Source organism: Siniperca chuatsi, linkage group LG10 (genome assembly GCF_020085105.1).
Source record: "Siniperca chuatsi isolate FFG_IHB_CAS linkage group LG10, ASM2008510v1, whole genome shotgun sequence".
Taxonomy (NCBI): Eukaryota; Metazoa; Chordata; class Actinopteri; order Centrarchiformes; family Sinipercidae; genus Siniperca; species Siniperca chuatsi.
In genome coordinates this window covers 12,482,244-12,509,162 of record NC_058051.1, presented here as the reverse complement: position 1 = coordinate 12,509,162, position 26,919 = coordinate 12,482,244, and the positions used below count along the sequence as shown (strand labels likewise).

The 26,919-nt window shown below is 39.8% G+C and overlaps 1 protein-coding gene across 4 annotated transcripts; it reads left to right on the top strand.

Moving 5' to 3' along the window:
• Positions 1–121: 121 nt before the first annotated feature.
• tp73 (tumor protein p73) lies at positions 122–26,809 on the top strand. Of its 4 annotated transcripts, none has more exons than XM_044210515.1 (14): positions 122–353; positions 3,298–3,393; positions 4,114–4,264; positions 9,492–9,740; positions 18,833–19,019; positions 19,699–19,814; positions 20,551–20,660; positions 21,178–21,320; positions 21,555–21,643; positions 21,871–21,998; positions 22,338–22,492; positions 22,683–22,815; positions 24,247–24,340; positions 24,739–26,809. In XM_044210515.1, exons 2-14 carry the CDS (start codon positions 3,335–3,337, stop codon positions 25,138–25,140), a joined length of 2,016 nt encoding a protein of 671 aa, XP_044066450.1. In that variant the 5' UTR covers positions 122–353; positions 3,298–3,334; the 3' UTR covers positions 25,141–26,809. The 4 variants fall into 4 exon arrangements, with proteins under 4 accessions (XP_044066450.1, XP_044066451.1, XP_044066453.1 ...); XM_044210516.1 differs by lacking the exon at positions 122–353 and adding an exon at positions 2,493–2,617; XM_044210518.1 differs by lacking the exons at positions 122–353; positions 3,298–3,393; positions 4,114–4,264 and adding an exon at positions 5,209–5,425.
• The last annotated feature ends 110 nt before the right edge of the window (positions 26,810–26,919 follow it).

The window sequence follows — 26,919 nt, the reverse complement described above, 5'->3', positions numbered from 1 at the left end:
TGGAAAAGGTTTCCCGCTTATGTGCGCCCAAACCGCGCTACCGCCTCCCTGCTTCTCCCAGCGCAAAAAACGCTTCACCTCCTTCTTGGTCTCCCTCAGCAAAGCTCACACTTCCCTGAGCAGCATGCAAATCAGTTTTCCTCCTGTTTCCTCGCAGTTATTTTTTTTTCTCCGAAAAGTCAATCATCTCCAGTCGCTGTTATCATACTGTAAAGTCGGTCGATTTTTTAGGTTTTTGTTGATGCTGTTTTTTTATGGAGGGTCACTCTCTTGGCATGTTCGATAATAAACAGGCAGGTGCTCGGCTCAACATAAGTCTTGGGTATTTGGATTGGAATAATAATAACCTTCAGGTACGTAGATTTATTTTAATGGGCTATAGTGTGAATGAGTAATTTAGACATATAACAAAGTCCTATGATTTTTTTATTCATCCGCAGGCCTACCAATTTGTTGGCGTTTGTTGTTTTGCAAAATGTGACAAATATCAGAAAACAATTTTAAAAAACGTGGTTGTTGACAAGAAAGGCCCAGCTGTCTTGAGAATTGGCTTAAGGCTGGTTATTTTGTTGATTTGATTTTGCAGCTGATCGTGGTTTTGGTGATGTTTGGTAAGGGTCTGCCTTATGTATTCTCAGGCAGGTATATAAAATAGTCCTAATAGGAAAATAAAAAATCAATTGTCTAAATAAAAATGGAAGCCTTAGAAATAATCCCTATAGTAGACATAGGCACAATATGCACAATTGTAATACTAGTCTTCTATCCGTATTTCGATTTTTTCCCAAATTATAGGCCTATGTGTATATTAGGAAAAAAATCTGTTGATTATTTTTAACATATAGCTCATATCATTCTTTTGTAGGCCTAATTAACATTCACAAAAGGCTGAGTTATTAACTTATAATACTACTTTAGTCTTTATATGTAGCTTATTGGTCTTATTTCGATACATTATTTCAATGCTTTAAATACGGATAACGAGCGACACCCAATGATATATTAACAACGACAACCTCGTCCTTTGAATCCTCATTTGGCATATGAAATATTTCACTTGGGGCTGTGGAGGATCGAATCAAAAACAATTTTGAAATGAATTTCTTCTCAGTTGGGACTGTGTATTTTCTTGCATAAAATGGCCCTTGGGAAGGCAGTGAGTGTGTATGCGTGTGTGTGTGTGTGTGTGTGTGTGTGTTGTCATGGGTGCCGTAACCCGGGAGTGGAGACACAAAGTAGACACAGGTGAATATCAGAGAAGCACAGTGTCAAACTTAAAAGGATGGTGTGACACTTAGGCAAAGAACCAGCATAGGCCGTGTTTTACAGAAATAACACAGGCGTGTATAGGCTTCTTTGTAGGCTATATAAAAGGTTATTACAAGAAGGGAGGGCAAGTGTTAATAAATTAATATTAAAATATAAATATTTCATGTCATTGCATGGCATAAAATCAAATACTTTACCCAAACGCTTATCTGTCTATCTATCTTCACCATTTTTCAGGCGCAATGTTTTTCTAGGGCCTATGATGCAATAATATAGGTTTTCCTCAGTGTCAAAATGTAATGTTTTCCAACCCTTTTAAAGGCAAACCAAAGCTTCTGAATGTATGTGCATGTATGGTCTATATTATAGATCATCAATAACAATTGTAAGCCTTGTCGGACAGAATATTAGCTGTGGTTTTCTAAAGAGACGTTCCTTCCCTGAGGTGCAGGTTAAGTGAAAAAGTCCAAATGGAATCCCAATTAAGCTGCTCCAAGTGCGGAGCACAGCTCTGCGGCCAACCCGTTGTCTTTCTTCTGCTCATCCTGCAGTGACGCTTTGTCAGATCCCCTGCGCGAACACATGAGCTGCTATGGGATCTGACGAGGCGGCACTGGAGGACGAGCTGGGAATGGGGGCTTGGGGGAACAGCGGGAACCATGCAGCCACACAGCAGCTGCGGAGCTCCGCAGTGCCAAATGATATGCGTGTCTGCGTGCGTGTGCGTGCTGCAGGCCTCTTTAACATCGCTTGTCTCGGTTTTTGTTTTTTTATGACACGTCCATTGGATCATGTGGCATGACTCAAAACTTTATTAGAAGAGCCTACACGTGTCGTAATAGCCACAAGATCAGCTTGAAGAACAGGGAGAAAAAAACACCCTTTGTTCAACAGTCATGACATCACTTTAGATGTTTACTGAGCTGCATATCTTCAATCGATTCAGTACAAACCAAAGTGAAGACCCCTGTTACATGTATGTAGAGATAAGGTTACAATACAAATGGAATCATTTAAACTGACAGGGCCACTTTTACGTAACAGTCACTTCAGAGAAAAGTCAAGGGCTACTTATCTGCCAAATCCCAGTAATTAATTCCAGAGGAAGGGTATTTATTATGATTTGTTGCAGCGTGCATCTTTAAAGCCATGCACCTTTGCCACATTTTTTTCTTGTGCGGTCCTTCAGAAGGGTTACTAAGGAGATATGACGCTGCTGTGGTGCGCAACTCTGTATTTAGTAAACTTTGGTACGACCAAATATGCCTGACAGGATTTTGTGTTGGATGTGATCATTGGTACATCAACTGGAGACTACATGTCGACCTACCTTTATCCGATTTACGCGGTAGGCCTGCAGTTCATTTGATTTTCTATTTTATGGTTATGACAAACACGGATTTATTTGACAACTCGAATTGTTTGGCTCAAACCATCGCAAAGAGGCCCGGATGTCCGCCTTGCAGATAGGCCCACATTTCTAAACTTTTAAGATAATGTCAAAATACGTTTTTGGGGTTTTCTTTGCCATTGGTTGGAGTTGCGATAATTCTGCGTAGATCTCTTGGTTTAGACAGCCAGATCATAAACAATAGCCTACCCCTCTACTTAATGCTATCCACTGTAGATCCACTTGCTATTTGCTTCGGTAGCTCCATAGTGTCTGAACACATTTTAAGGTTGCAGTGCTGGCTGTGTTATTTTGAGACAGAGGCGTAGGAGGTGATACTCAGACTTTTCGGAGAGAGTGAGATGGTGATGAGGCAGGCAGGTCTGGGCACGCCCAGGCCCCCTGACGCCCTGTGCCACTTCTCTGGGACTACATTGGTGTGATCACACCTGGATGAGTGTGTGTGTGTGTGTGTGTGTGTGTGTTTTGAACACTGATAAAATGATCACGTATGAACTAGTAGTAGGTAATTATTTCATTCATTCTTGTTTCGCATAATCGTGCTCATTCTAAATATTCTTTTTGTTTGTGTGCTTGCTTGTGTGTGTGTGTGTGTGTGTGTGTGTGTGCTCTTGCAGAGTGATCTGTCCCTCACCAGACTATCCATCCTCTAAGATGTCCCAGTCCACCATTACTGAAGAAGGAGGCACCTTTGAGCACCTGTGGAGCTCCCTGTGAGTGTCAACAACACCTGCTGACAATTGTTTTACTTTCCATCCAATGAACATATTTTCCAAATTACGTAAGGGTTTTATTAAAAATGTGAAATGCACCAGGCAATGATCAAAAAACACATACGATTCTGTCATCACCTAATAGATTACACCTACTGTATGAGCAAACTAGGATAGGATTACTCCTAATTTAACACCATTCCAGAGTGTGCTTTTTTAAGTACAAGCAATAGAGGATGTAAGGGAAAGCATGTCCTTTTTTATGCTGGATAACATTTTGAAATTTTTAAAATATTTATTAGAGCTACTGGTGTTGCAGACATAATGCTTCATAATGTAATAACGCAAGCAGTCCCAAAATATTCTTTCTTTTTTTTTTTACAGCAAAAAATATAAAATATTTACTTTACCTAACCTTATATTTGCCCTTCCTTTAAAACTATTCTGATAACTTAAAAAGTTTGGGGTTTTTTTTTTTTTTTTTTTTACAAAAAAAATATTCTTTCTTTTTTTTTTTACAGCAAAAAATATAAAATATTTACTTTACCTAACCTTATATTTGCCCTTCCTTTAAAACTATTCTGATAACTTTTTTTTTTTTTACAAAAGTCTGTTTCTTTGCACATCAAGCGTGTTATGTCACATGCTTGTGCTACGGTAATTTTTTGAAAACTCATCCCTCTTTGATTAACTTGTATCCATGGTGGTGTGTGTTCACAGGGAGCCAGACAGCACCTACTTTGAGCTCCCCCCAGGCAGCCAGCCGGGTGAGCGCCCACTGCCTTCTACCAGCACCCCGGGGAGCCACCGCAGCACTGCCGAGGGCTCCATGGACATCTACCGCATGAGGGACATGAACGACAATGTGATGGTAGGAACATGAGCTCTCATTGCACTTCAGTTTGTATCTTTGTGGTAAATCTTTGCTTTTTCTTTTGAGAAGCTGCGTCTGTTACCTGAAGGATGTTTTCCTCCTCTGTGTCAGATCTGATGGTTTCTTTGTGAGCACACACACACACACACACACACACACACACACACACACACACACACACACACACAAACATACTTTGAAAGATCTTTTCTTTTCCCATTTTGTTTGTTGTATCCTTTCACTTTTTCCCTCCAGTGTTGAGGAGATTCCCTCCTATGTAGTTTCCCTCTCCTCTGCAGCCTTTTCCCTCTCTCTATCTCCCAGCTGAGCGGCCTGTAGGGACTGTGGGTGTGTGTGTGTGTGTGTGTGTGTGTTGGGGGGGAGCTAATTAAACTCCAAGCCAGGACCCCTTGCTGCTCCACTGTAGAGCCATCTGTAGGCTGGGGTGTGCCTGTGTGCAGGTGCGTCTGTGCGCATTAACAAACAGGCACATACTGTATGTTTGCAGGTGTATGCACCTGCATATTTTTGTTGCTGGTTAGAAACTTCATATCCACAGAAAGTATGCCAACTTTTTATGAATGAAGTCCAGTTTTCAGCTTGACCACAATGACTTTTCTCAAAAGGGATTTACTAGAAAAAGAATTGCACACAGGAGAATGAAATTCTTGTACTTATGGTCAGTTACAAAGTTTTTGCAGGATCACACTGATATGCACGGATCATCTTGCACATTTGTTCTCTGTCTTCCAAATATGAAATCAGAAGTCAACCCAAAGACACCTATGTTTCCTTCCCCTTCTGATCTGGAATATTGGGATCTAATCTTTAAATGGGCAAGCCTGGGCCTGCCTGGCCGGTTAATGAATAGTCATGACAGAAATAAGGGGTGGAGCAAGGATTTGTTGTTGGATGCAAGGCAAGTTGAGAAGGCCCAGTCAGGCAAGGGAAACAAGTGGAGGAGAAGAGAGGCAGGACGTCTCCTGTATCCTCCATCATGTCCCGCTCCACAGAGGGGTCAGCTGGCCACGGAGAGTTTGACTCTTAAGGTCACACTTGACAACCGCAGAGTGTAAGTCCTACGAGAGCTGAGTCACAGAGATGTCATAGAAACACCCCATCTTACCTTTCAGGAGCCTTAAGATGCTGTGCGGTGCGGTAAGTGGAGCAGAGTCAATTGTTTATGTTCTGGCATATTCAAGACATTTTTTTTTAATGTTTGAAAATGGTGTCTTACTGGTCTGGTAGTGGAGACGGTTTGTGTTTTGAAGTGTAGAAGTTTTAGTATTACTTTGGTTCAGGGTCACTGATTCCAAACAGGTGACAATCAAACAGATGAAAGAGTGATTCTGATTATGCTCATAACTCATCATGCTGTTTAAGAGTGAGTCGAGTGAGTCAACCTGGGTTTTCTTATGTATTTCCCATGCATGCACAAGTGGCCACGGCTACTTTAATTTGTGTGCTTTTATGGACGATTAGATATGTATCCTGGTATAATGGGGCTAGTTTGATTAACAAGTTCATTCAATCATTTGCAAAGATGGACGGTGACTCATGCCCCTGAAACACTGACGCATTTTGATCCAACCACATGACGTGATGGCTAGCTGTGTTTTTAACGTTCCTCCATTTTCCTCTGACATTGATTGTGAAGTATTTAGGAATTAACTATGACAGTCATCTATCACTATTTACCTGAAATGTATATATTATAAATAAAAATATAAAAAATATGTAAATTGTACAGGTTGGCATGAATGTGGACCTCTTGAGAATGAATGGTAAATCCCCTCCCTGCACTTTGCCAAGTATTCCCAACAGGGGGCAACCTTCTTACACATCACTCCACATTTTACCCCCTCTCATCCTCACCTCTATTTAACATAGCTGCCGTCGTTTCGACATACTTCAGTTTTCATATGATACCATGTCATTCATTTATGTAGCCTAACATTTCATTTTGGTCATGTTGTTTCCTTATTTCAACAGAGCCCCATGACAACATGTCAGGCTGTGTTGTTAACTGTGTTAAAAGTGTGCTGTTTAGTAAAACTATAGAGTTCAGTTTAATGCGTAGCTATAAACAGAGGTCATTAGCAGGGTGGCATTCTCCTTATCCTCAGCCTATTATGTTTCACTCATCTTGACAAGTGAAGGTTGTTGTGGCTGGCTTATCTATGTTTCTAAATGTTTAAAGCTCAGCTTTGAGTGGCAGCTACCAGGATGGCTGCCCATAGGGGACATCAGATCCTGTTGGGATGGGAGGCTTACACACTTACTCACAGTGGACACACACGCTTGCTCACACAGTGGCGGCTGTGGTTTTAGTTCTGTTTCAACATGTTGCGGATCGGGTTTAGGTATTAAGAGCAAGCACACCTGTGTACGCATGGGTCTGTGCCACAGTGTGTGTGTGTGTTTTTTTTGTTGTTGATACATACACCTGGGCTTACCTTGTGCCCGTAAAGCCCCTTCGACAATACCTGTTTTGAAAGGTAGTAGTCGGATATTAAAGGGAGGACAGAATGACTATTTTATACACCTATCAAAAAAATCCAAGCACATCAGCCTAGATACTCATTTTCAAATTTTTCATGAGGGCGAACATTTGTATCTCAGCAAATTCTATAGCTGTCCTATTTTCCACTGCCAAACATGAGACATTTAAGACACTTGATTATGGCTGCCACTAACATTTTTTTATTGATTAATCTGATGATTATTGTCTCAATTTGTCTATTCAGTGTTTTGTCTTCAAAATATCAGTAAGTTGTAAAAAATGCCCGTAATTTCCTAGAGCCTCAGGTGACATCTTCAAATTCCTTGTTTAATCCAAACCAACACTCCAATACCCAAAGATATTCAGTGGTTGTCATATATGACAAAGAAAAGAAAAGAAATCTTACATTTGAAAACCAGATAAAGGGAGGCATTATTGCTAAAGAAAAATGACTGAAATGATCATCAAAATAGTGTCCAACTAATTTTCTGTCGATTGACAAATCAATTAATCTACTGAGCGTTTCAGCTCTACATTTGATATGCATGATTTAGTGGGGACTGTTGCCCCTATTGCCTGTTGGACTATAAGTTGTTTTGAACCCAGCTGTCTCCCATATGATGTGTTGTGCTGCATGTACCTGAGTTAAAGTCAACATATAGATCCAAACACCCATGCATGCGTGCATCCTCATTTAACCTAAACGATTTGCATTAAGTCTAGGGCACTGACCTGTCCCTTTGCTTTCATCTGCTGAAACACATGGAAACACATGAAGTTTACATATCCTTGTGTGACTTTGTCTCAGTTTTTGTGTCTGTGTTAGTTGTCAGTGTGTCTGAGGTTGAAAACAACAAAGCAGAGTTGAGGGGCAAGACCACGAGGTGAAGGGCTGCTGTGTATTGCTTCAAGTTGGGGATATATTACCTAAAGTATGGTATAGATGAACATAACAGAAAATAATGAGGAAAAGAGAAGTTCCAGCACCCCCAAGGCTTAATGAACATGAGGTGTACAGTTGGGGGGGGGTGTATGCTTTCAGCTGGCATACTCATGTTATCTGTTGTGCTCCCTCTACTCCAGGTGCGAAGAGAATGAAAACAGCATCCAATTCTTTGTCAGGAGTGTGGTTCTGACTGTTGTTCGTCTTGTTCTGATCTTCAGTTTGGATCTAAAACATCCCTAGAGTATACAGTCAAAATTCAGATCATTTCCATCCTGTATCAATGAATTATTTTAAGGTGTCCAAAGTCCTTGTTTTTAAAAATGTTAAGCTCTGACTGCTGATTTAATGCTGTATTGATATACAATATTGGGGGGAGGTGGGTTTGACCCTTGAACTCATGTTCTTTCATGTGTTTTCTTGCCTCTCTCTCTCTCTCTCTCTTACTCTCCGGCAGACCAGACAGTGTTTACTTAGTGCAGGCCTTCACAAGGTGTTTTGGAGCGTGTGTGTACATGCGCCTCGGCATTGCCGTCTATGTCCGGGCATGCCATAATTAGAATGTTGTACCATTTTTTGGGTTCCCATCCCTCTTTCCCTCTCTCCTTCGCTCCCCTCGTCTCAGTCTAACATTTCTCTCTCTCCATGCCAGTCCTCACCTTTTTTCCTGTCCTGACTGTACATGTGTGTCTGTGTGTGTGTGTGTGTGTCGTGTGTCCACTAATGCACGCCTCACTTGAACTCTCTGGTTAGGCTATGGTGCTGCACTCTCTTTGCTTTGCTGTATTTGGACATTTCTGACTGACGAGTTGACAAATGAGACTAAAGCACTAAAGGATGTACTACGTGAAAAAGAAGGTAAAAATCCTGTTTTTTCTGCTCATAGGATATTTGTGTGTGTATGTGTGTGCAATGCTGTGCCTGTGTCAGTGTCAGATATTTAACACACATTTTTTATTTTTTATTGATGATTTAGATTATTATTGTCTTAATATTGTAAATTTGGAGGACAGTGGATTCATTGTTGTTCAAAGAAAGTAGTTGTTTGATGTTGATAAGTAGAAGGTAGGCAGGAGGACGTACAGCTGGCTGTGCTTTCTGACTTTTCTGTGTTTTTGTTTTAGTGTGACAGGGAATCACCACATCAACATGGATGATAAAAAACTAAACAAAATTACAGCAGTCACAAAGCGGTTTTCCTTCCACAGTAGCTTCTGAGTTTGTGTACAACTATATATGTGCCTAACAGAGTGCATTAACTTTGACAAGTGTGTCACCACACACACCTCAGTGCAACAAATCTTCCCTCTTCTTAAACACAGCAGAGAGGACAAGAGCGGAATGGCAGGCAATTAGCAGATTACGCCTATGTTTTACAACTCGCCTCATATAGCCCCAAGGAGGCAACTGTGGGGACTTCACTTACACTCAGTCACTCAGTCACTCACACACTCACACATACACACACACACATAAGTTTGTGTCCCTGCATTTGTGATGATTTTATCACCAAATCTCAGTCATTTTTCATGTATAAATCACACAAAAAGTGCTCAGCGTCAATCATGGACACCTACTTAGACAGTTTCACATGCACCCGTCCCATACACATGGAGCATCACACACACTACATAACTCCCCCTTTCCATTGTAATCCGATCTTCCTTTATGCCTCCAAGTCACTGTCTCTCTGGCACCTCTACCTGTGCCCTCCCTCCGTCGCTCTCCTCCCTCCCACTTCACCTCCCTCATTCTCTGCCCTCTTCTTTTCTCCCCAGTCCCAATACAACTTGCTGAGCAGCAGCATGGAGAGCCTGGGGAGCCGCGCGACGTCCGCCAGCCCCTACAGCTCCGAGAACGCCTCCTCATCAGCCGTGCCCACCCCTTCACCCTACTCCCAGCCCAACTCCACCTTTGAGGGCCTGTCGCCTGCCCCAGCCATCCCCTCCAATACCGACTACCCCGGACTGCATACCTTCCAGGTGTCCTTCCAGCAGTCCAGCACTGCCAAGTCTGCCACATGGACCGTGAGTACACACACTTTTTTGGCTTTGGCATGCAGTGTGTGTGGTGGTGTTTGTGTGTTTCTCTGTCTTTTTCTTTCTTTCTTTCTTTCTGGCTTTCTGTCTTACTGAGTAACTATTTTGCACACACACATGTACACACACTCATTCAAGCCAGCACATGTGCAGACGTGTCACGTGCAAGTGAAAGTAGTGTATCATTCAGTGATTCATCTTGTCCTCTACTCACATCTTGAAGTCAAATCCAGTGTGATGAATGCAACAGGGAAAGTTTGGTACATGGCCGAGAAAGTTTTTGTCCTTTGTGTGTTTGTCTTTTTAGACAATTCTAGCACTCAGTCTATTAAAAGAAAACCCATGTTTGAAGTTTTTTTTTTTTTTGGTTTCTGAGACCATCATTAGAGACCATATGTTGTAAAACACATGGTTCAATATTAATTTGAGAAGTTAATAACAATTTCCCCTACAGTATCACTCAATTTCTTATAGTTTATACACAATGAGTGTAATTTAAGTCTAGGAATTGTTACATCGCATATTGCTTCACTATATGAGATCAATGCAGTAATAATAGATTGTAATAATAATATATTATTACAGAAACAATACAAATATTTGGAAAAGGCTGTTATAGTATGTCAGTTGATTTAATCGATATGTGATACTGTGGTTGTTCACTGTTGGGTTTTTTTGAATGACTTACTGAAAGTCAACATCAGGTATTTGAATTTAACTTTTGGGACATGCAAGATGATTATTCTTAGTTTTGCAACAGAAATAATATAAGACATTTACATGTATTGATAATATAATAAACATAAATGTAAGAAAATAATTCTTACTGCTACTGCTCTTACTACCAATACATGGTAGCAGTAGTAGTAGTACACTACTACATTTTACCATTTTATGTGGTACAAGAAAAAAAAACATGAACTTAGGAACTTAGGGTAAGACTTCACTAAACCACACAATAAGCTTGTGATGTGATGCTGGTGAGAGACAGGTGAAATGGGAGCTGTGTAATTTGTCATGACCCGATGAGAGGTCTCCTGTTGGAAAGGTGTCACCTCCAACTGACACACAGTTGACCTGCCTGAAACAAGAGAAACAAGAGACAAACTGCACTTCCTTCACTCTTGTGTATGTGTGTGTGTGTGCGTCTTTGTGTGTCTGTGAGCGTTCAGGCCTGTGAATGTTTCTGTGTGATCAACTGAGGGGCTCCTCCGCGGCTGTGTTTGCTGGAAGTAACCATGCGTGGTGGGCTCCTTTACTCAGCTCTCAGTGATGTAAGAAGATCCCCCTCTGGACATTAGAGCGGTGGTCTTTGACCTGCTGCTTTTCTTTCTCTGTCTCTTTCTTCCTCCGATCTTAACACACACTCATAGCTGTCACCTCTGGCGCCTTAAGTTTCGCCCTGTCCTCTCTTAAAGTATGTCTATCATCTCCTTTCTCTCACTTCCATTCTCTGACTCAGGTCTTTCTCACATCCAAACTGCATTGACAGGAACCAAGGAAAACATGGACAAAAAATATTAGTTTGTTTTACCTGAGAAATTACTGCAATGAAATGAAATCCTGAAATATGGCAGAAACCTGTTTCGACCGGTTTGGTTAAACATGATACTTACTACTCTACCCTTTGAATTAACCTGCCTTACTCTCCCTGATATCCCATTAGCTTACAGTTTTGAAAGTTCCTAATAACTTGATTAAGGAAATACATTAAATCAAAGAAGTCTGACAATGCCCTAAATTGTATGTACTTTGAACTGAAGATGGCCTGCCAACAGATCTTCTTATTCAGTGTCTTTACTCATTACACCACCCTGCAGTCCCACCTACCCCTTGCAACAAAACAAACTCTTGTCGCCTTTTGTTCGCATGAATAATAGTTTGAAAATTATCCCAATTTTATGAACAAAGAAGAAGGCTTTGAATCCACCTGCCTGAACAATTCAAGTCATAGCAGTTTTTTTGTTACCAGGAGAGGAGAGACAAAGGAGTTTTTGACTGGCACACGACTTAAGATACAGATGATGAGGCAGCAGAAAAAGGATTGTGAGGAAACCTGTGATTATTCAGATGCCTCTGCTGCCATTAAACAGGAGGGATTAGAATGAGAGTGAGACCGGGTGATTGCTGCAAAGTATCAGAAGATGTATTTAAGTGTTATTATACAGTAGCTACGGAAAAACAAAATGTTTCTTGTTTGAAATGATGCAGTATGATCATGTATGATCCCGTAGGATACTGTATGATACCATTGATTGCCTTACAGGAAGCCTTACAGATGTTAAAAAGTACACTACATGCAATTGTTTGCTTTAAAAAAAATCTTGAGATGCAGGCAAGAAAATGTTTCATCCCAAATAAAAATGCAGGAGTTTATTCTTATTTCACAGAAAAAACAAACCATGAAATCCAAGTGTACATAAAGGTTTGTCAGGCTACGTTTGAGCTCAATGGCAAAAGGCTCTTGGAGGGCTCAGATCATGTCGGCGACTTGTTTTAGAAGTGTTAGTATTGAAAAGAAAAGAGATTACGGTCAAGCCTCTCAGAATGAATACGTCTCTGCTAATGGGAGGGGATTCCCCAAAAATAACACCAGGGGTGCATGAGGATTTGTGTGTTTCTAATGTGCATGCACATGTGGGTGTGAGTATTTATGCAAAATGCAGTGGAAGGCCCAAGTTTGAACATGCTTGAATAAAACGGATGACTGGACCAGACTGAGTCACCTTGTTTGAATGAAGGAGTTAACAGTCTCTGGGTTTCTTGCTGATTTCTTGTCGCCTCAGGCAGCAGGGAATGCCATAGGGGCATATTGACTGTAATCAGTTACCTAGCTGCCCCCAATCCCCACCCATCTGCCTCCCACTAAGAGCGGTGTTCATGCAGTGCTTTGGGAGATTATGAAAAAGGTAGCTGCTTATTGCATCAATCATTTCTAATTTAAATCCCCTCTTCTCAAGTTGTCAACTTGAATGATTGATGTGAGGTTAGGTTTGTGGCTGCACAGAACTGGCTACCAAGTCAGTCCACATCTGTTTCACCATCCAAAAGGAGAAAGAAGAACGGAAGAGAAGAGAACAAAAACCAGGAGAACAGATGGGAACAGAAGACACAATCATAATGTTTCCACATACAATAAGTCCATTCAAGCTCATGTTAAGCTAGTCTGGTAATCCTCCAGTCCCCCTCCTGTCTCGTCAAGACATTGTGCATTAGTGATAATAGCTCTGAAACTTTGCCGCTCTCTTGCCTCTTGAAGATGATTCTTGGCTTGGACGCAGGCAAGCGTCACTGCAGCTGGAAATGAGATCTAACACCCCAGCCTTGTCAAATAATAAGACCTCTTTCCACACACTCAGACTTTAGTTTATGTGTATGTGTGTATATGTGTGTGCGTACAGTATGTGTCAGGAGTGGGAGGGGGTGGGAGGGGGTGTGGTGGGTGTGGGCTCCAGCATGCACTGCAAGGCGGCTTGTCAGAAGCTGCTCTTCCCGGCTATTAGCCTCTCTCCGTTAGGACACAGGTCCCAACACGCCCTGCACACTGTATCCTTCCTTTCCCCATGCATCATGTGCGGCCACATCACCACTGGCCTTCCTGCCGAGCTCCAGATCTTGGAAAACACACTCGATAAGGAAGATTTTTCACACAAATTTCGGTGCTCAGATGCGTTTTATCTACACACAAGCAAATACATGAAGTTGTTATACTTATTATTCATAAGTTTGTGGGATTCAGATGATTTTGTACTGCAAATGCAAGTGCTTTTTATAGTTACCCAGTAGGTGAGGTGCTTAAAGAAAACAGCCTTCAGGATTGATATCTCACAGTGTACATTGTCCAGTATCAACATTGGTCAGGAAATTTTCTGGACTGTGGGATGCCATCAATCAAGAAAACTAATATGTTTGTTCTATTCTGCCATGTGTCCCTTAACACTCTGTGTAACACTGTGTGTATGCTATTCTGTCTAGAAGACTGAACTTTTACAATCTCCATGGACTGTGCCAGTGCTGTAAATGCATCCGGTGAATAGCAGACAATATGAAGCTATTACTAACTCTAACTACTTACAGTGTGTGCTGTCATCAGGTTGGATGAAGTGAAATTATTATTTTAAGATCATAAATGGCTCAAATGGTTCCCTCAACCCTAACACTTTCCTGTGGTTAAAAAAACTTTCCAGTGAAACTTCTAATTTATTACTATCTGATGCAAATGTTTGGATTACTCATCAATTATTTCAGGGTTAGATCTTTAACTACAGACAACCAAGTTTAGATAATAGCTGTTGTTAAAAAACTCAGTCTCTAAAGGTCATTACATCTTTCCTTATTTCCCTTAAAACAGCAATTACCATGACGTCAAAGAAGTGTAGCAGATTCTCCAAATTTCTATACTGATTAGAATCCAATAAAATTACAGAGTGTATAGTAAATCAGCTTAGACTGTGTGGATTTGTACACCATGCACACTGTATGTCAGCTCTGTGTGCCTGTGTGTGTGTGTGTGTGTGTGTGTGTGTGTGCGTAAGCATATTTGATATTTGGACAGTTAAGCGAATTTGCAGCGGGCAAGCTGTTGCCCGTGTATATGGATGACGGTCTGGCAATTATCACCCTGTCTTCAGGAGCCTGTCAGGACCTGCCTCCACTGGTCCACCGTGTAGAGGCAGGGAGGGATGGATGAGTGGGTAGATGAATGGATGGATGGATGGATGGATGATGGATTGATGGCTGAATTAATGGATCAGTCAATGGTATTGCAATGAAAACAGACAACTAAATAGCTACTTAGAGCATTATACAGTGCTCTTGTAAAGTCATGATCGCATCACAACATTTTGGGATGAATTGCTGGATGTTTCTATTCCAGAGACCAGCACATTTGATTAGATGTGGATATGAGCTACTGATACATCTATAGAATGTATATTATAGCTCAAATTACAAAAACTCCGTAATGACCTCCAGAAAAGAAAGAAGTCCACCATGTAAATTATATTGAAGAAAATGAACATGTCACTGTCTGCTCTAGACTCAGGAGATGAGGGTTGGCTGTCCATAAAGCTTAGTGGTAAAAAGCATAGTGATTCTTTGCAAAGCTTGTTTTTACAGGAGATATCTGTTTGTTATGGGTAGTCTGATATCTCGTAAAATTGTCAACAGATTTCATTGAAAATGAGTGGAAAGTTAGGCAGTTGGCCAAACTTTATGGTGCAAATTCAGGAAATTTTAAAGGATTTCTTAAATCTGCTGAACATTTAGAATTTTTTATTGCTTATAATCTAGTAACACGTGGAGCTGAACTCCACTCTGATTTGAGTGTATGTGTGTTTGTGTGTGTGTGTGTGTGCTTGCCTATGCCTTGTCGGTGCATGTGCACACTTGTTTGTGTGGTGGACGAGTTGAGACTTCTCCCATGGCTTCTGCACCCCCCGAAGACTGAAAACACAAAAAGCAATTTATGACTTTTTCATGCACTCTTCGATGTTCAAAAACAATATCACCAAACGCTGATCCCACAACTTATCAGAAGATCTTTTTTTTGTGGCTAAAGAACCAAACTTTTTTTTTGCAGTGGTCTCTTTTAACACTGACATTTCAAATCATTACTGACCTCCTGTCCTTCAGGAAGAAAAAATATTAGTCTCAGTAAGTATAAAACCAAAAGAAGTTATTTCGCAAAACAGCTGCCTCCATCATGGCTACACATAAGTATTGTATCTGCTTATGTGATATTGTGGCTGTGTGAGTGTGTGTTAATTAAAAATGCTCTAGGTAAAAGTAAATGGTTTGAGTATGTTTGTGTGACACAGGACAAGGTCTTGTCTTTAACCTGACAAGTAGAAGTAGAAGTAGTAGAAGTAGAGAGAGAGAGGAATTAGTCTCTACTTCAAAACACCCTGAGTTTTTACTCAAGTAACCTGTCTTTGTAAATGACTAATTAGCTCACAGGACTGTACATGTCCTTCAAGTTGAACAGTGCTTTTTTGTCAAAGTCACATTTTCATTGTGTAATAATGTAGCTGAAAACATGGATATTTTTTTAAATATTAATAATTCTTCTCGTTGTCTTCACATCTGACATTTGCGAGTCAATTGCTAAAAAGCATTGCATTAGTGACGTAGGGTACTATAGATACTAAAACACAAAGTCAGCGTGCTGCCTGAATTCTTCTACACAAATGCATTAAACCACCACCATGACTGGATATCAATGACTCCTTTCTGTGATGCAGCCTACTAAAACATAAAACCACATTTCCTATTTTCCTCTTTACAAATGCTAAAGGAGTAAATATTATTTCTGTTGCGGTCATGCTGGAAAGAAAACCATTGGATCAGTTTTGGAGATGTGATTGTTGCAGCAGGAAAAGTCCCCAGGTCTGTAAATAAGAAGTCTGTCTGGCTGTTGCATCTCAGAGAAATTATTTATTCACGGTATGGACGGGCTGTTGAGACTTGTCAGGGTAAGCTAGTGGGAAAAGGTAATGTTGTGCACAGGTATTTCCATTGCCCTCAAGGGAGTGCTCATGGCTAAGGGTGTGTGTGTGTGTGTGTGTGTGTGTGTATGAGAGTATGCAATGTGTGTGTGGTTGTGAGGGGCTTAGGAACGGTGTCACAACAAGGAATCCAAGCAGTTGTTGAATGAATCTTTACCAGCCATCATTGGGCTGGAGTCTGTCTGGTGGGAGAGTCAAATCAGAGTCTGGATAATCAGTGGAAAATTTTAAAAAGTTATTACATTTAAATTTGAAGAATTGAACTAATGTTTATGCAATAGAAAAATCTTAAATCTTTTAGATCCAGAACATTCTAAGTAGCTGTAAGGTGCAGAGTCCAAACGAAAAAGTAAATTGAAATGAATATCCAAGAATGATCTTGCATGAGGGGGAAGAGATGGGTTTAGAAATAAAAGGCAAGAAAAATGGATAAGAAAATAAATTAGAAAAGTCTTTTTTTGAAAGGACAATGATGAAAAGAGGAATATAGGGGAAAGCATGATGTGACGTTTAAAGGGGTATAGCAGCAATTTAGGGGACTCGCAAGAGTTAGATTTGAAAAAGAATGGTTGAAACTGAAGCAGTAGAGGCCAAGATATCCTGACTTTTAGTCCCTAATATGTATCAAGCTCAAGTGGATACTTCCCATAATGCAACTCAAATAGCATCTTTTGTTAGACCTTCCCTGCCTCCTAAAGGCCTACTTCTTTCAAACTCCTCATCACCAGTTTCTGATACAGGCTTTCTGTTAAGTCTCAAGCCTAAACCAAGACATCATCAGGGTTATTTTTTGAAACTTTAGAAAACTCCCTCCAGCGCCACAGAAGACTATACAACTGTTTTCACAGGTTGAGTAGTACTCCTCATGACGAGTAATCTGAATGCCCCTTTATGAAAGGTTAAGATGGTGGAAGGTGGCTGTATATGCTTCCAAGAAAACATGTTAGCTTATGTTGTGTATTTTCTGAAAAAAATTGATAACAACAGAAAAGGATGATTGATACTTGGCAGATCTGATCTGGTTAGTACCAGGGTTCAGGGTTTAATTCAAATGCTAAAAACATACTCATCGATGAAGCTCAAATTTTCTTGCATAAAAGCATTCACCAATTAGCATATGATCTGATGAAAAGTACCAGATAAAAACTTTGAGAGTTTGAGTAAGGCCATTCATTCATCCAACTCTCTCTCTCCATGTTTTTTGTTTCTCTCTGCTTTTTCTCACCTATCAAATACAAAAAGGCAAAATGACATTACATTTTTTTCATATGCAGCATTACAGACCTTGAGCTGCATGTACCGTTTTTCTGCCATAGGGTGCGCTGTTACATTTGTATTCAGGCCCATTGTAGCAAGTCCACACAGGACAACTGTCTTCTCTGGGTTTTTTTCTGGAAGGTCCCAGTTTGATTTCCACAGGGAATATTTTTGAGATTTTATGATTGTGTTTGGGCATGTTAAGGCTTTTCCTTCCCTTGTCCTGGTGTCTTTGAGAGCATCTGTACTGACATTTTCACATACATGCACGTACGCATGCATGTGCGTGTGTAAATGCTTGTAAACTGAGGAATCATTGAAGACTTGGCTTTAGCACTGTCAGCATATTCTCATTGAACTTTACTGTTACTGACTGACAGTAGTCAAATTCCTACATTAGAAAAAAAAAGCTGATACACACACTGAGACACATCCATTTTTTCCAAACTGTCTTTTTGAACTTCCACTTCTCCTCCGCCAGCTGTAGCATTTCACATTACCACCCACAAACCCAGTCTTCTGGATAATAATCATTTATTTATTCTAATAACACAGTAATTACCTTTACTAGCCAGACGTAAATTTACTGCTGACTGTTTTACAGTCCTCATTTTCCTTTTCCCCTTCATTTCATGCTCTCCCTTTCCTCAGATGACACAATTTGTTCTCCAGTCATGATTTTATGTGTCCTGTGGTCACAGGCCACTTTTTTATCATCATCATCATCGTTATTTAATTTTGAAACAACAATTCCACCTCCTGAAACATTATTTTTGTCAGTGGTAGCACAGATTCCTTAGGGTTATCCACAACTACTTCTTGATGGCATTTACATGAAACTGAGAAGACACAGCTCTTAGTTTGTGTGTCTTTTAATTTGTTGTAGGTTGTTCAAAAAATCTAAATGTGAAGGCATTAATTGATATTTACTTGATATTGATATTTACTTGATAACTAATAGATAGATAGGTAGTAAATTATTCTGTTCATTTACTATATTATAAGTCACTCTGGATAGAAGCATATGCAAAATACCTAAACTGTAAATAGGAAGTTAAAATTCAAAAAGAAAGAAATATTTCCTTGGGGAAAGTTGGGGATGCAAATTTGAACACATTTGTGATCAGCATTTTGCTGGGCAGAGCATCAGTTCACACTCCCCTGTGACTGACTGACTGTGATGCTCTGAGAAAATCCGAGGCAGACAGCTCTTTCATTGTTGCTTTTTTCTCATACGCACACACAAAATTGCCATTTATCAACTCAGATCACTGACTCGAGCCTGTCTGGCCCTGTGTGTGTTCTTTACCCACCCAGTACTCTCCCTTGCTGAAGAAGCTCTACTGTCAGATTGCCAAGACCTGTCCAATCCAAATCAAGCTTTCGTCCTCTCCTCCACATGGCAGCATCATCAGAGCCATGCCCGTCTACAAGAAGGCAGAGCACGTCACGGAAGTGGTCAAACGCTGCCCCAACCACGAACTAGGACGAGACTTCAATGATGGTATGATCAACAAGACTGACCCTTTGGCATTTTTAGGGGCCCAAGCACGAAATGCAGGAACCCTTGGTTTTGTACTATTAGTATTATTATTATTATCATTATTATTATTCTGCCGATGAAAGTCATTCTGCAGCCCACACTATACATGGTGGGGACACCAAATTTAAAGTTTGTACATTAAGTGCAAAATGACTTGCACAAAACAATTGGCCCACATCTGACAATAGGGGGCGCTATAATTCAAGCAAACGTGTTTAGGCTTCTAAATCGGAAAACGTAGTGCCGATTGACAATGTTCGCATGTTTTTTGCATAATGATTGGCCGCCAAGATAGCGAATTACATTGCCGTCCACTGTTATGAATCGCATGGGTGCTTGGACCCTGATTATAACCACAATATACTTTTATACTTTTCCCCAAAATATGCCAATAATATCCCAAAATGAGATTATTTTGTTGATGGGTAAAATATTCTGGGTTATGAAGTAAATAACTGTGAAATCACCCAGAAAAGGATAAAATACATGTTTCATTAATCATAACTTTGGTGTGAATTTCACAATACGCACAAACATTTTGTGCATTAAACTTTAAATAAACAAGACTCTCTGGTGTCTGGTATGTGCGATGCTTTGACTCAACTGTGTCCTCACCTTTCTTCCATCATACTCTCCACAGGTCAAGCAGCCCCAGCCAGTCACCTGATCCGGGTGGAGGGGAATAACCTCTGTCAGTACGTGGATGATGCTGTCACTGGCCGGCAGAGTGTCTTCGTGCCCTATGAGGCTCCACAGGTTGGTGGTTCATGAGCTACTGTGTATCGTAGAGACAGACAATGCATTGTATTAGGTACCTTAGGGACAGAAATCAGAAATTATGGTTGACAGTGAATGTACAAAGTATTTGGGATATTTACTCTTTTCATGAAGCATACTTATGAGGTGAATCTTCATTGATTTCCATTGTACCAGTTAAAAATTGGGGTTGGGCTGATGGTAAATAAAAGCAGACATAGAGAAAGCCTTTGACAAAAATGAGATGTGGTTGTTAGATGTGTAAATGTTTACACATCTCAATATCTGAAAGATGTCCCTAATATTTTGTAAATTCAGCCCAAATGTTCAGGACACACAATGGATGTCAAGTTCATACCAAGGAAACAGTCAATTTCAGTGAGGTACATCATAGGAGGCACATCTATAAATAAAGATGCCGTGCATGTCCAAACAAGCACAAGAGTGAGAAATCATCTTGTCTGTGATAGCGCCAGAAGAGATTAATGAAAAGCACAATTGTCTCCCGACACATCAGTGCACTGCTACACTGCCATCTGGTGGTGGATTGGTCATATTTACTGTAAAATGGACGGTTTGCTTGTGTGCAGATGTGCAAATTCAAAGAAATTGTTTGAGCCAGAGAAAATCCTGAAATTCCTTGATAAGTGTCAGAGACTAAACCAACAATGAAACCAACAAAACTTAAATCCCTCAGCATCCATTTATTGGTGGGATTCATTGTTTTGTGTTTCAGGTGGGGACTGAGTTTACCACCATCCTATATAACTTTATGTGCAACAGCAGCTGTGTGGGCGGCATGAACAGGAGACCCATCCTCATCATCATCACTTTGGAAACCAGGGAGTAAGTCAACAATTCACAATTCAAACACGCTGACAGTTCAAATAAGGTTTTTCTTTTGAACATAACAAGCAATTCTCAGCTCTTTTTCACTTGCTTTATTTTTAGTCTTTCTGGCACCGGGTACTTGGGTTTTATGGATTTACAAATGTTTTGCAACAGTTACTGGCAAATGAAGACAAAATGACCAACCCATAATTCAATGGGAAGTGCAGAACATACTACATTATACACATCAGATTATATATACCATTTCTATTACTACATATATTTATACACATATATTATATATGTTCAGTACCATTTACCATGATAACGTACATTTTAGCATAAAGTATGATTGCAGTCATAGAGTATAGTGTGAAACTATTCAGTGCACTGATCCACCAAGCTTAAGTAAAATTGAATAGTAAAGATATACTTGGAATTCATTTGGAATGTTGGAGAACCTACATTTCATCAGTTTTCTTAGCAAACTTCACTTGATTAGTATATTTTCTATCCCCAATCATCTCTGCAGAGGTCAAGTGTTGGGCAGAAGGTCATTTGAAGGTCGGATATGTGCGTGTCCTGGCCGAGACCGCAAGGCAGATGAGGACCACTTCAGGGAACAACAGGCCCTGAATGAGAATGTGGCCAAAAATGGCAGTGCCAACAAGCGCAGTAAGTTGAATTAGCCTGAATGACACGTTTATGTTAACTACACATTTAAATAGGTAAAGGTGCAGTGACTTTTCATATATTGTGATACTTGTCTCGCTTTCTGGCTGTTGGTATATATATTCAACACTTACCAAAATGGTCCAAAATATCTTGGTCCTCAAAAAGAATGAGATTGTGAAATGTGTTGGCCTGTAGAGACCTTTTTGATTATGATTCTGTTTCTCTCGTCTGCAGACTTCAAACAGAGTCCGCCAAATATTCCCAGTCCAAATATTAACATGAGGAAGAGGCGGCATGGAGAAGAAGAAATTTACTATATTCCTGTAAGAGCCTTTTACACACTTATCATGTTACATGAAAATAGTGTTAACAGTGTAATACAGACATAAGTTAGAGATGAGCCCTTTAAATTGTCAAATTCATTCATGAAGCAGGATGTGGAAATATTTACACTCACTACAAGAGAGTCATATTCCGTTGTTTCAAACACTGAAAACAAATGAACCATTTTTAAAGGATAGGCTCACCAGTGTGTTGTGTTTGTGTGTAGGTTCGTGGTCGGGAGAACTTTGAGCTGCTGATGAAGATTAAAGACAGTTTGGAGCTGGTGGAGCTGGTGCCACAGTCACTGGTGGAGAGCTACAGACAACAAACACAACAGCAACTTTTGCAGAGACCGTGAGTCACTACAACACTATGCACAAGCACATGGATACCTCCCTGTACACATATATACATACCGTCCATAAATGTGTGACTGAAAAGATTTGATCAACCCAAACACATGCACACACAAAAAGGGACATAAAACACTTTGTTTTCAGCTGAAGTCTATAAGTAAAATAAAGGGAAGAAGTTGAAGTTATAAACTCAGAACAGAATAAAATAACCCTCACAAAAAGTTGAATTTAGAGTCTTGTTGACTTCATGAAAATGTTGTGATGCGTCTTTTGCACTCACTAACACACAGACGCACACATTCTTCTAACCTCAGCCCCATTCTCCTCTTTTCTCTAGGAGCCATATAACATCCCCCTCCTCTTACTCCCCACTGTCCAACATGAACAAGCTTCATGCCCACGGAGGCCTTGGCAAACCGCCCTCAGTCAACCAGCTGGTGGGGCAGCAGCCCCAGCAACACCCCACTGCCCCCACCTCTATAGCTCATATGGGTGAGTATCTATGTGTGTGATTCAAATCAAATCAGGTGTACTCACAAAGCACATTTCAAACCAATTTGTCATACATTTTTCTGATCAGAAAATACCAATGCCAAGAGAGCCTATGTATACCATTGATGCACAGTTCTTTGTGCTATTTTGCTGCTCATTGTTTTATTGATCACCCATCCCTTTCTCACAGGTTCAAACATGCTCAACAGCCACCACATGCAGGCCAATGGAGATATGAATGGTGGCCACAGCAGTCAGACTATAGTGTCTGCTTCCCACTGCAGCCCGCCCCCTCCGTATAACCCTGACCCCAGCCTTGTCAGGTACCTCACCCTCCAATGACACTCCTTCTTTATCCTCCTGTAAAGGGCCAGCTGACATTCAAATGCACTTGTTGGGTTAAATATGGGTGCAATGTTGATGCCAAAACAGCTTATTCGTTTGGCAATGTTAATACAAATTGGGTCATTTTTTTTCCCTTTTGCAGCAAAATGTGTCTAGATGGAACTGTGTTATACAGTCAGTTTGATCTGATAATGGCTATTTTGTAAAGGCTTGCAATTGCATCACAAATCTCCTCGCAACCTGGTGCCATAATGAAGGTCCACTGGAGAAGTGGCTGCATGGACATAATGTCTAAACGTAATACAACTAAACTGGAAAAATATATTACCTGGAATGGTTGTGTTACGGCAGTAGGTTAATTCAGTAATGTGAAAAGTGTGTTTTGGTATGTTTGTTTCCAAATTTTGGTCACTATGATATAAAAACTGTCCCCAGTAGTATGAGATATGTCTAAAAGTGTCTGTCTTTGAAAGCTGGCCAGATGTACAAAGCAATTGGTGTTCATACCTAAGCTAGCTCCTACTAGTTGTACATGCTAAGTGTCTAAATCAAATGTGTTGATCAGCTCCCATTCATAAACAGCACATCAATCATGTCAATTTACTCTGCTCATACAGCCAAGCTGCTCAGGAGTTGTAGACCTCCACTATGGCTGCCAGAGGGTTTGTTATGTCACCCAAAAGCCCAAACTGTGTCATACACTTACATCTAAAATCACTCACACTGTCACTGTGTATACAGCCATCCTTTGCAATGCACTACAGCAGATTTTCTTCAAAAGAAATTTCCATTTTAGTTCTGTTTAATTTAAAACTGTTTTTTTTCATAATTTTCTAAGATAATGTGTCATTGCAGTTGTTTTAATATTTAGACTTTGCTTTTGCAATTTTAACATTTTTGATACAGCAGACTTTGTCCAGCTTTTTGGTTTCTAGATTGTTATGTTTATTGTACAGTTAAATTGCACAGTTAGCTTTTTTTTGATTACACTGTATGTTGCCAAAACTTTAACATTTCATGTATTTATAATAAAGGTTCTTCATCAAAGCAAGAATGGCCTTATGAATCATTAATATAAATGCATGTTTATGATTTTACTTCCACTGCATCTATCAAGGTGTACAGTTTCTGTACACTTTAAGCTAGATCTGTGCCCTAATTCTTTCACTTAGTTTTGAAATAAACTAATAATAGCTTGAGTAGATAGTGAGATAATGACGTAACAGTGCTTTTCTATTCAGTTCTGTCTGACCATATTTATGAAGTTAGGATAATCTTTATTCTACTCAAGCACAACTGCACTTTTCATCAGTGTTAATGAAGTTGATTTTTGTATTATAGTCCTACTTTTAGCTTTGTAGCTGTGGTCTAATGGCAGTCTAAGCAGCCCTCCTTTTCTTCCCATACAGTTTTCTAACCAGTCTGGGCTGTCAGAACTTCATCGAGTACTTCACCTCCCAAGGTGTCCAATCTATCTACCATCTCCAGACTCTCTCCATGGAGGTAACCACTCCTTTCCTGCACTCACAAACTCACAGTGAAAATAATAATTATAATAACAACTTTTATGTGTATAGAGCTTAACAGAAAACACAGGAAAATGGGGAAAAGGAACAGTAAAGGGAAGAACAAACAATAGTGAACATAAAGCAGTTAGAAAAGTAAAAAAATAAATAAAAATGTCCCAGAGAAAGGTTTTTAAAAAGCATCTGAAGAAGAAATAATTGTTATATTTTATAGTCTTACTAAAGGTACTCTGTGGAGTTTTTGACCACTAGTGATGATATTATTTTTTGTATCTATAAGCAAACACATGAGGATGCACATGCACTCTTTTATAGTTTTATACTTATACTCCTCCTCTTATACTCCTCCAATGTCTAACTTTGTGCCTTCACCAGGATTTAGGTGCACTGAAAATACCGGAGCAGTCCCGCCTTGCCATCTGGCGAGGTCTGCAGGACATGAAACAAGGTGCTCCCCTCCAACTGCCTGCCTCTACTCATCACCATGACTATCATGGCCAGCAGCTTCTTCGCTCCAGCAGCAACATGGCTGCCTCTGCCATGGCGGCCATTGGAGCTGCCGGAGGAGAACTGCAGCGTCAGCGCGTCATGGAGGCTGTGCACTTTCGTGTCCGCCACACCATCACCATCCCCAACAGGTCAGGTGTCGTTGGGACGTCAGGGATGGCAGCAGCTACTGATGAGTGGGCTGACTTTGGTTTCGACATGCCCGACTGCAAGCTGTCACGTAGCAAGCACTCCGTCAAGGAGGAGTTCATGGAAAGTGATGTTCACTGAGCCGAAAAGAATCTTTGGACTGTTTTGCCAATATTGTTGTCAGCATCAGCCTATTTACAGAGTAAAAGCATGTGGATAGGGTCTTTAAATGTGCTTTTAGGTGTTGCTATCATATTTCAGTCAGTGATTTTGCAGAGAATCAAGTTCCATTTTGAGTGTGGGACATTTTCAGTGTGTTAATACACTTTTCTGTGCAGTCTTTATTTTGGGCTTGGACAATTGTTCCACCTAGAAGAATGAACATGAGATGACACAAAAGGACATCTCAAGTCTAAATAGCAAATACCACTGTGGCAATAGCATTGTCAAGGCAATGCTAAACACACTTGGTCTGGACTATATTTTTTGGGACTCTGAGAAGTGCATGTTAAAAGAGGGAAATATTTTTTTTTCTGGAAAACTGGATGTTGTTTGGTTGCACTGTGCAATAATACATGACACATTTTTCTTTTACAGCATCCAGTTACTTTTATGGTGAACATAAAATGTAGCAATTGCACACTCATGCAAATGTCCCAGTAGACATATCACCATTTCACAACTTGCTAGTTTCAATTTTGTGTTTAAATACACAAAATTAGTACTCAGCTGACTTATTTATTGTTCTTTCAGTTTTCCTTCACTTGTACAAATGTATATACTGTATCTTGTAAATGTTTTGGACTAGATGAGGTTGAAAAGGGGTATTTAGATTCAAAATGGTGTATGCTGTTTGAACCAAATGTATAGAATTGAATGGTAAATCAAACTCACAGCTACGGGAACCCACTGTCATGTATATTTTTAATGGCTATGATAATGTGACGACCTCTAGTTCAGCATGCCCTTATCATTTCATTGTTAAAAGAATGTTTAATGGGTTTTGGTATTAATAGTGTGTATTCATGAAAACTCCTGATGGAAATCACAGTAATATCAGAAGTTAGACATTGCATCAATTTCTTTTTTATTAAGTTGTAGGAAATACTGTGTTAATTATTGTATATGCAAAACAGTTGAGTGACAAAACATCAAAAAACAGTATTATATCTTAATAGCAGGGATTTAATCTGAATTGTGAATAATAAATTAAGAATAGCATCCCTGTTTACCAAGACACCAGACAAAACAGTAGCATTTTTATCTTTCTCTTCTTCTCTCTTGAAAAACCTTGCAGGGCAAGGTCTTCATGTAGCTAGTTGTGTACCTAGTATGTATCTTCATGGTACTTGTTTGTGGATATTTAATAGCAACATTCCAGTTTTATTTCTAGATTGCCATCCAGCATGATTAATCATGGTGCAATTCTAGTAATGGTGTCAAATTTGTTTGTAGTAACTACATGACTTTGTAGCATGACCATGATAAAAATGTACCAGACTTGCAGCCATTTTCTTTATAAAGTCCTTCTCACTTACAAAGACACACGTACTTTCACCCACTAACCACCAACTGGTCAAAGAAAGAGCACTTTAATACTTTAAAAGTAAAATAATCTAAGATTATTTGTGCTTATGATCAGTATTATGCATTACCACAATGTAATAAGTTTTTTGTTATCAGTTTTGTAAAGATTATTAAGATGTGTACCTATATAACTTGCTGTTCATCAATGTCCATTAGTTTCTGAGCGTGTTAAGTTCAGTGTTTTTTCTTAAAATCATGGATATTAAAATATTTCCTTCCTTTACTTCCTTTAATGTCTTTCTTTATCAATGTCAAACAAGGTTTTACACAAATTACTGGTCTGAGTTTTATTTGAATGGACATTTAAGTTAATTGTCAAGGGTATAGTCTAAG

Coding starts and splice junctions, on each gene's coding strand:
- tp73 (XM_044210515.1), top strand. CDS start 3,335: ATGTCCCAGTCCACCATTACTGAAGAAGGAGGCACCTTTGAGCACCTG. Junction 4,265..9,491: donor ACATGAACGACAATGTGATG/GTAGGAACATGA, acceptor TTTTCTCCCCAG/TCCCAATACAACTTGCTGAG. Junction 20,661..21,177: donor ATCACTTTGGAAACCAGGGA/GTAAGTCAACAA, acceptor TCATCTCTGCAG/AGGTCAAGTGTTGGGCAGAA.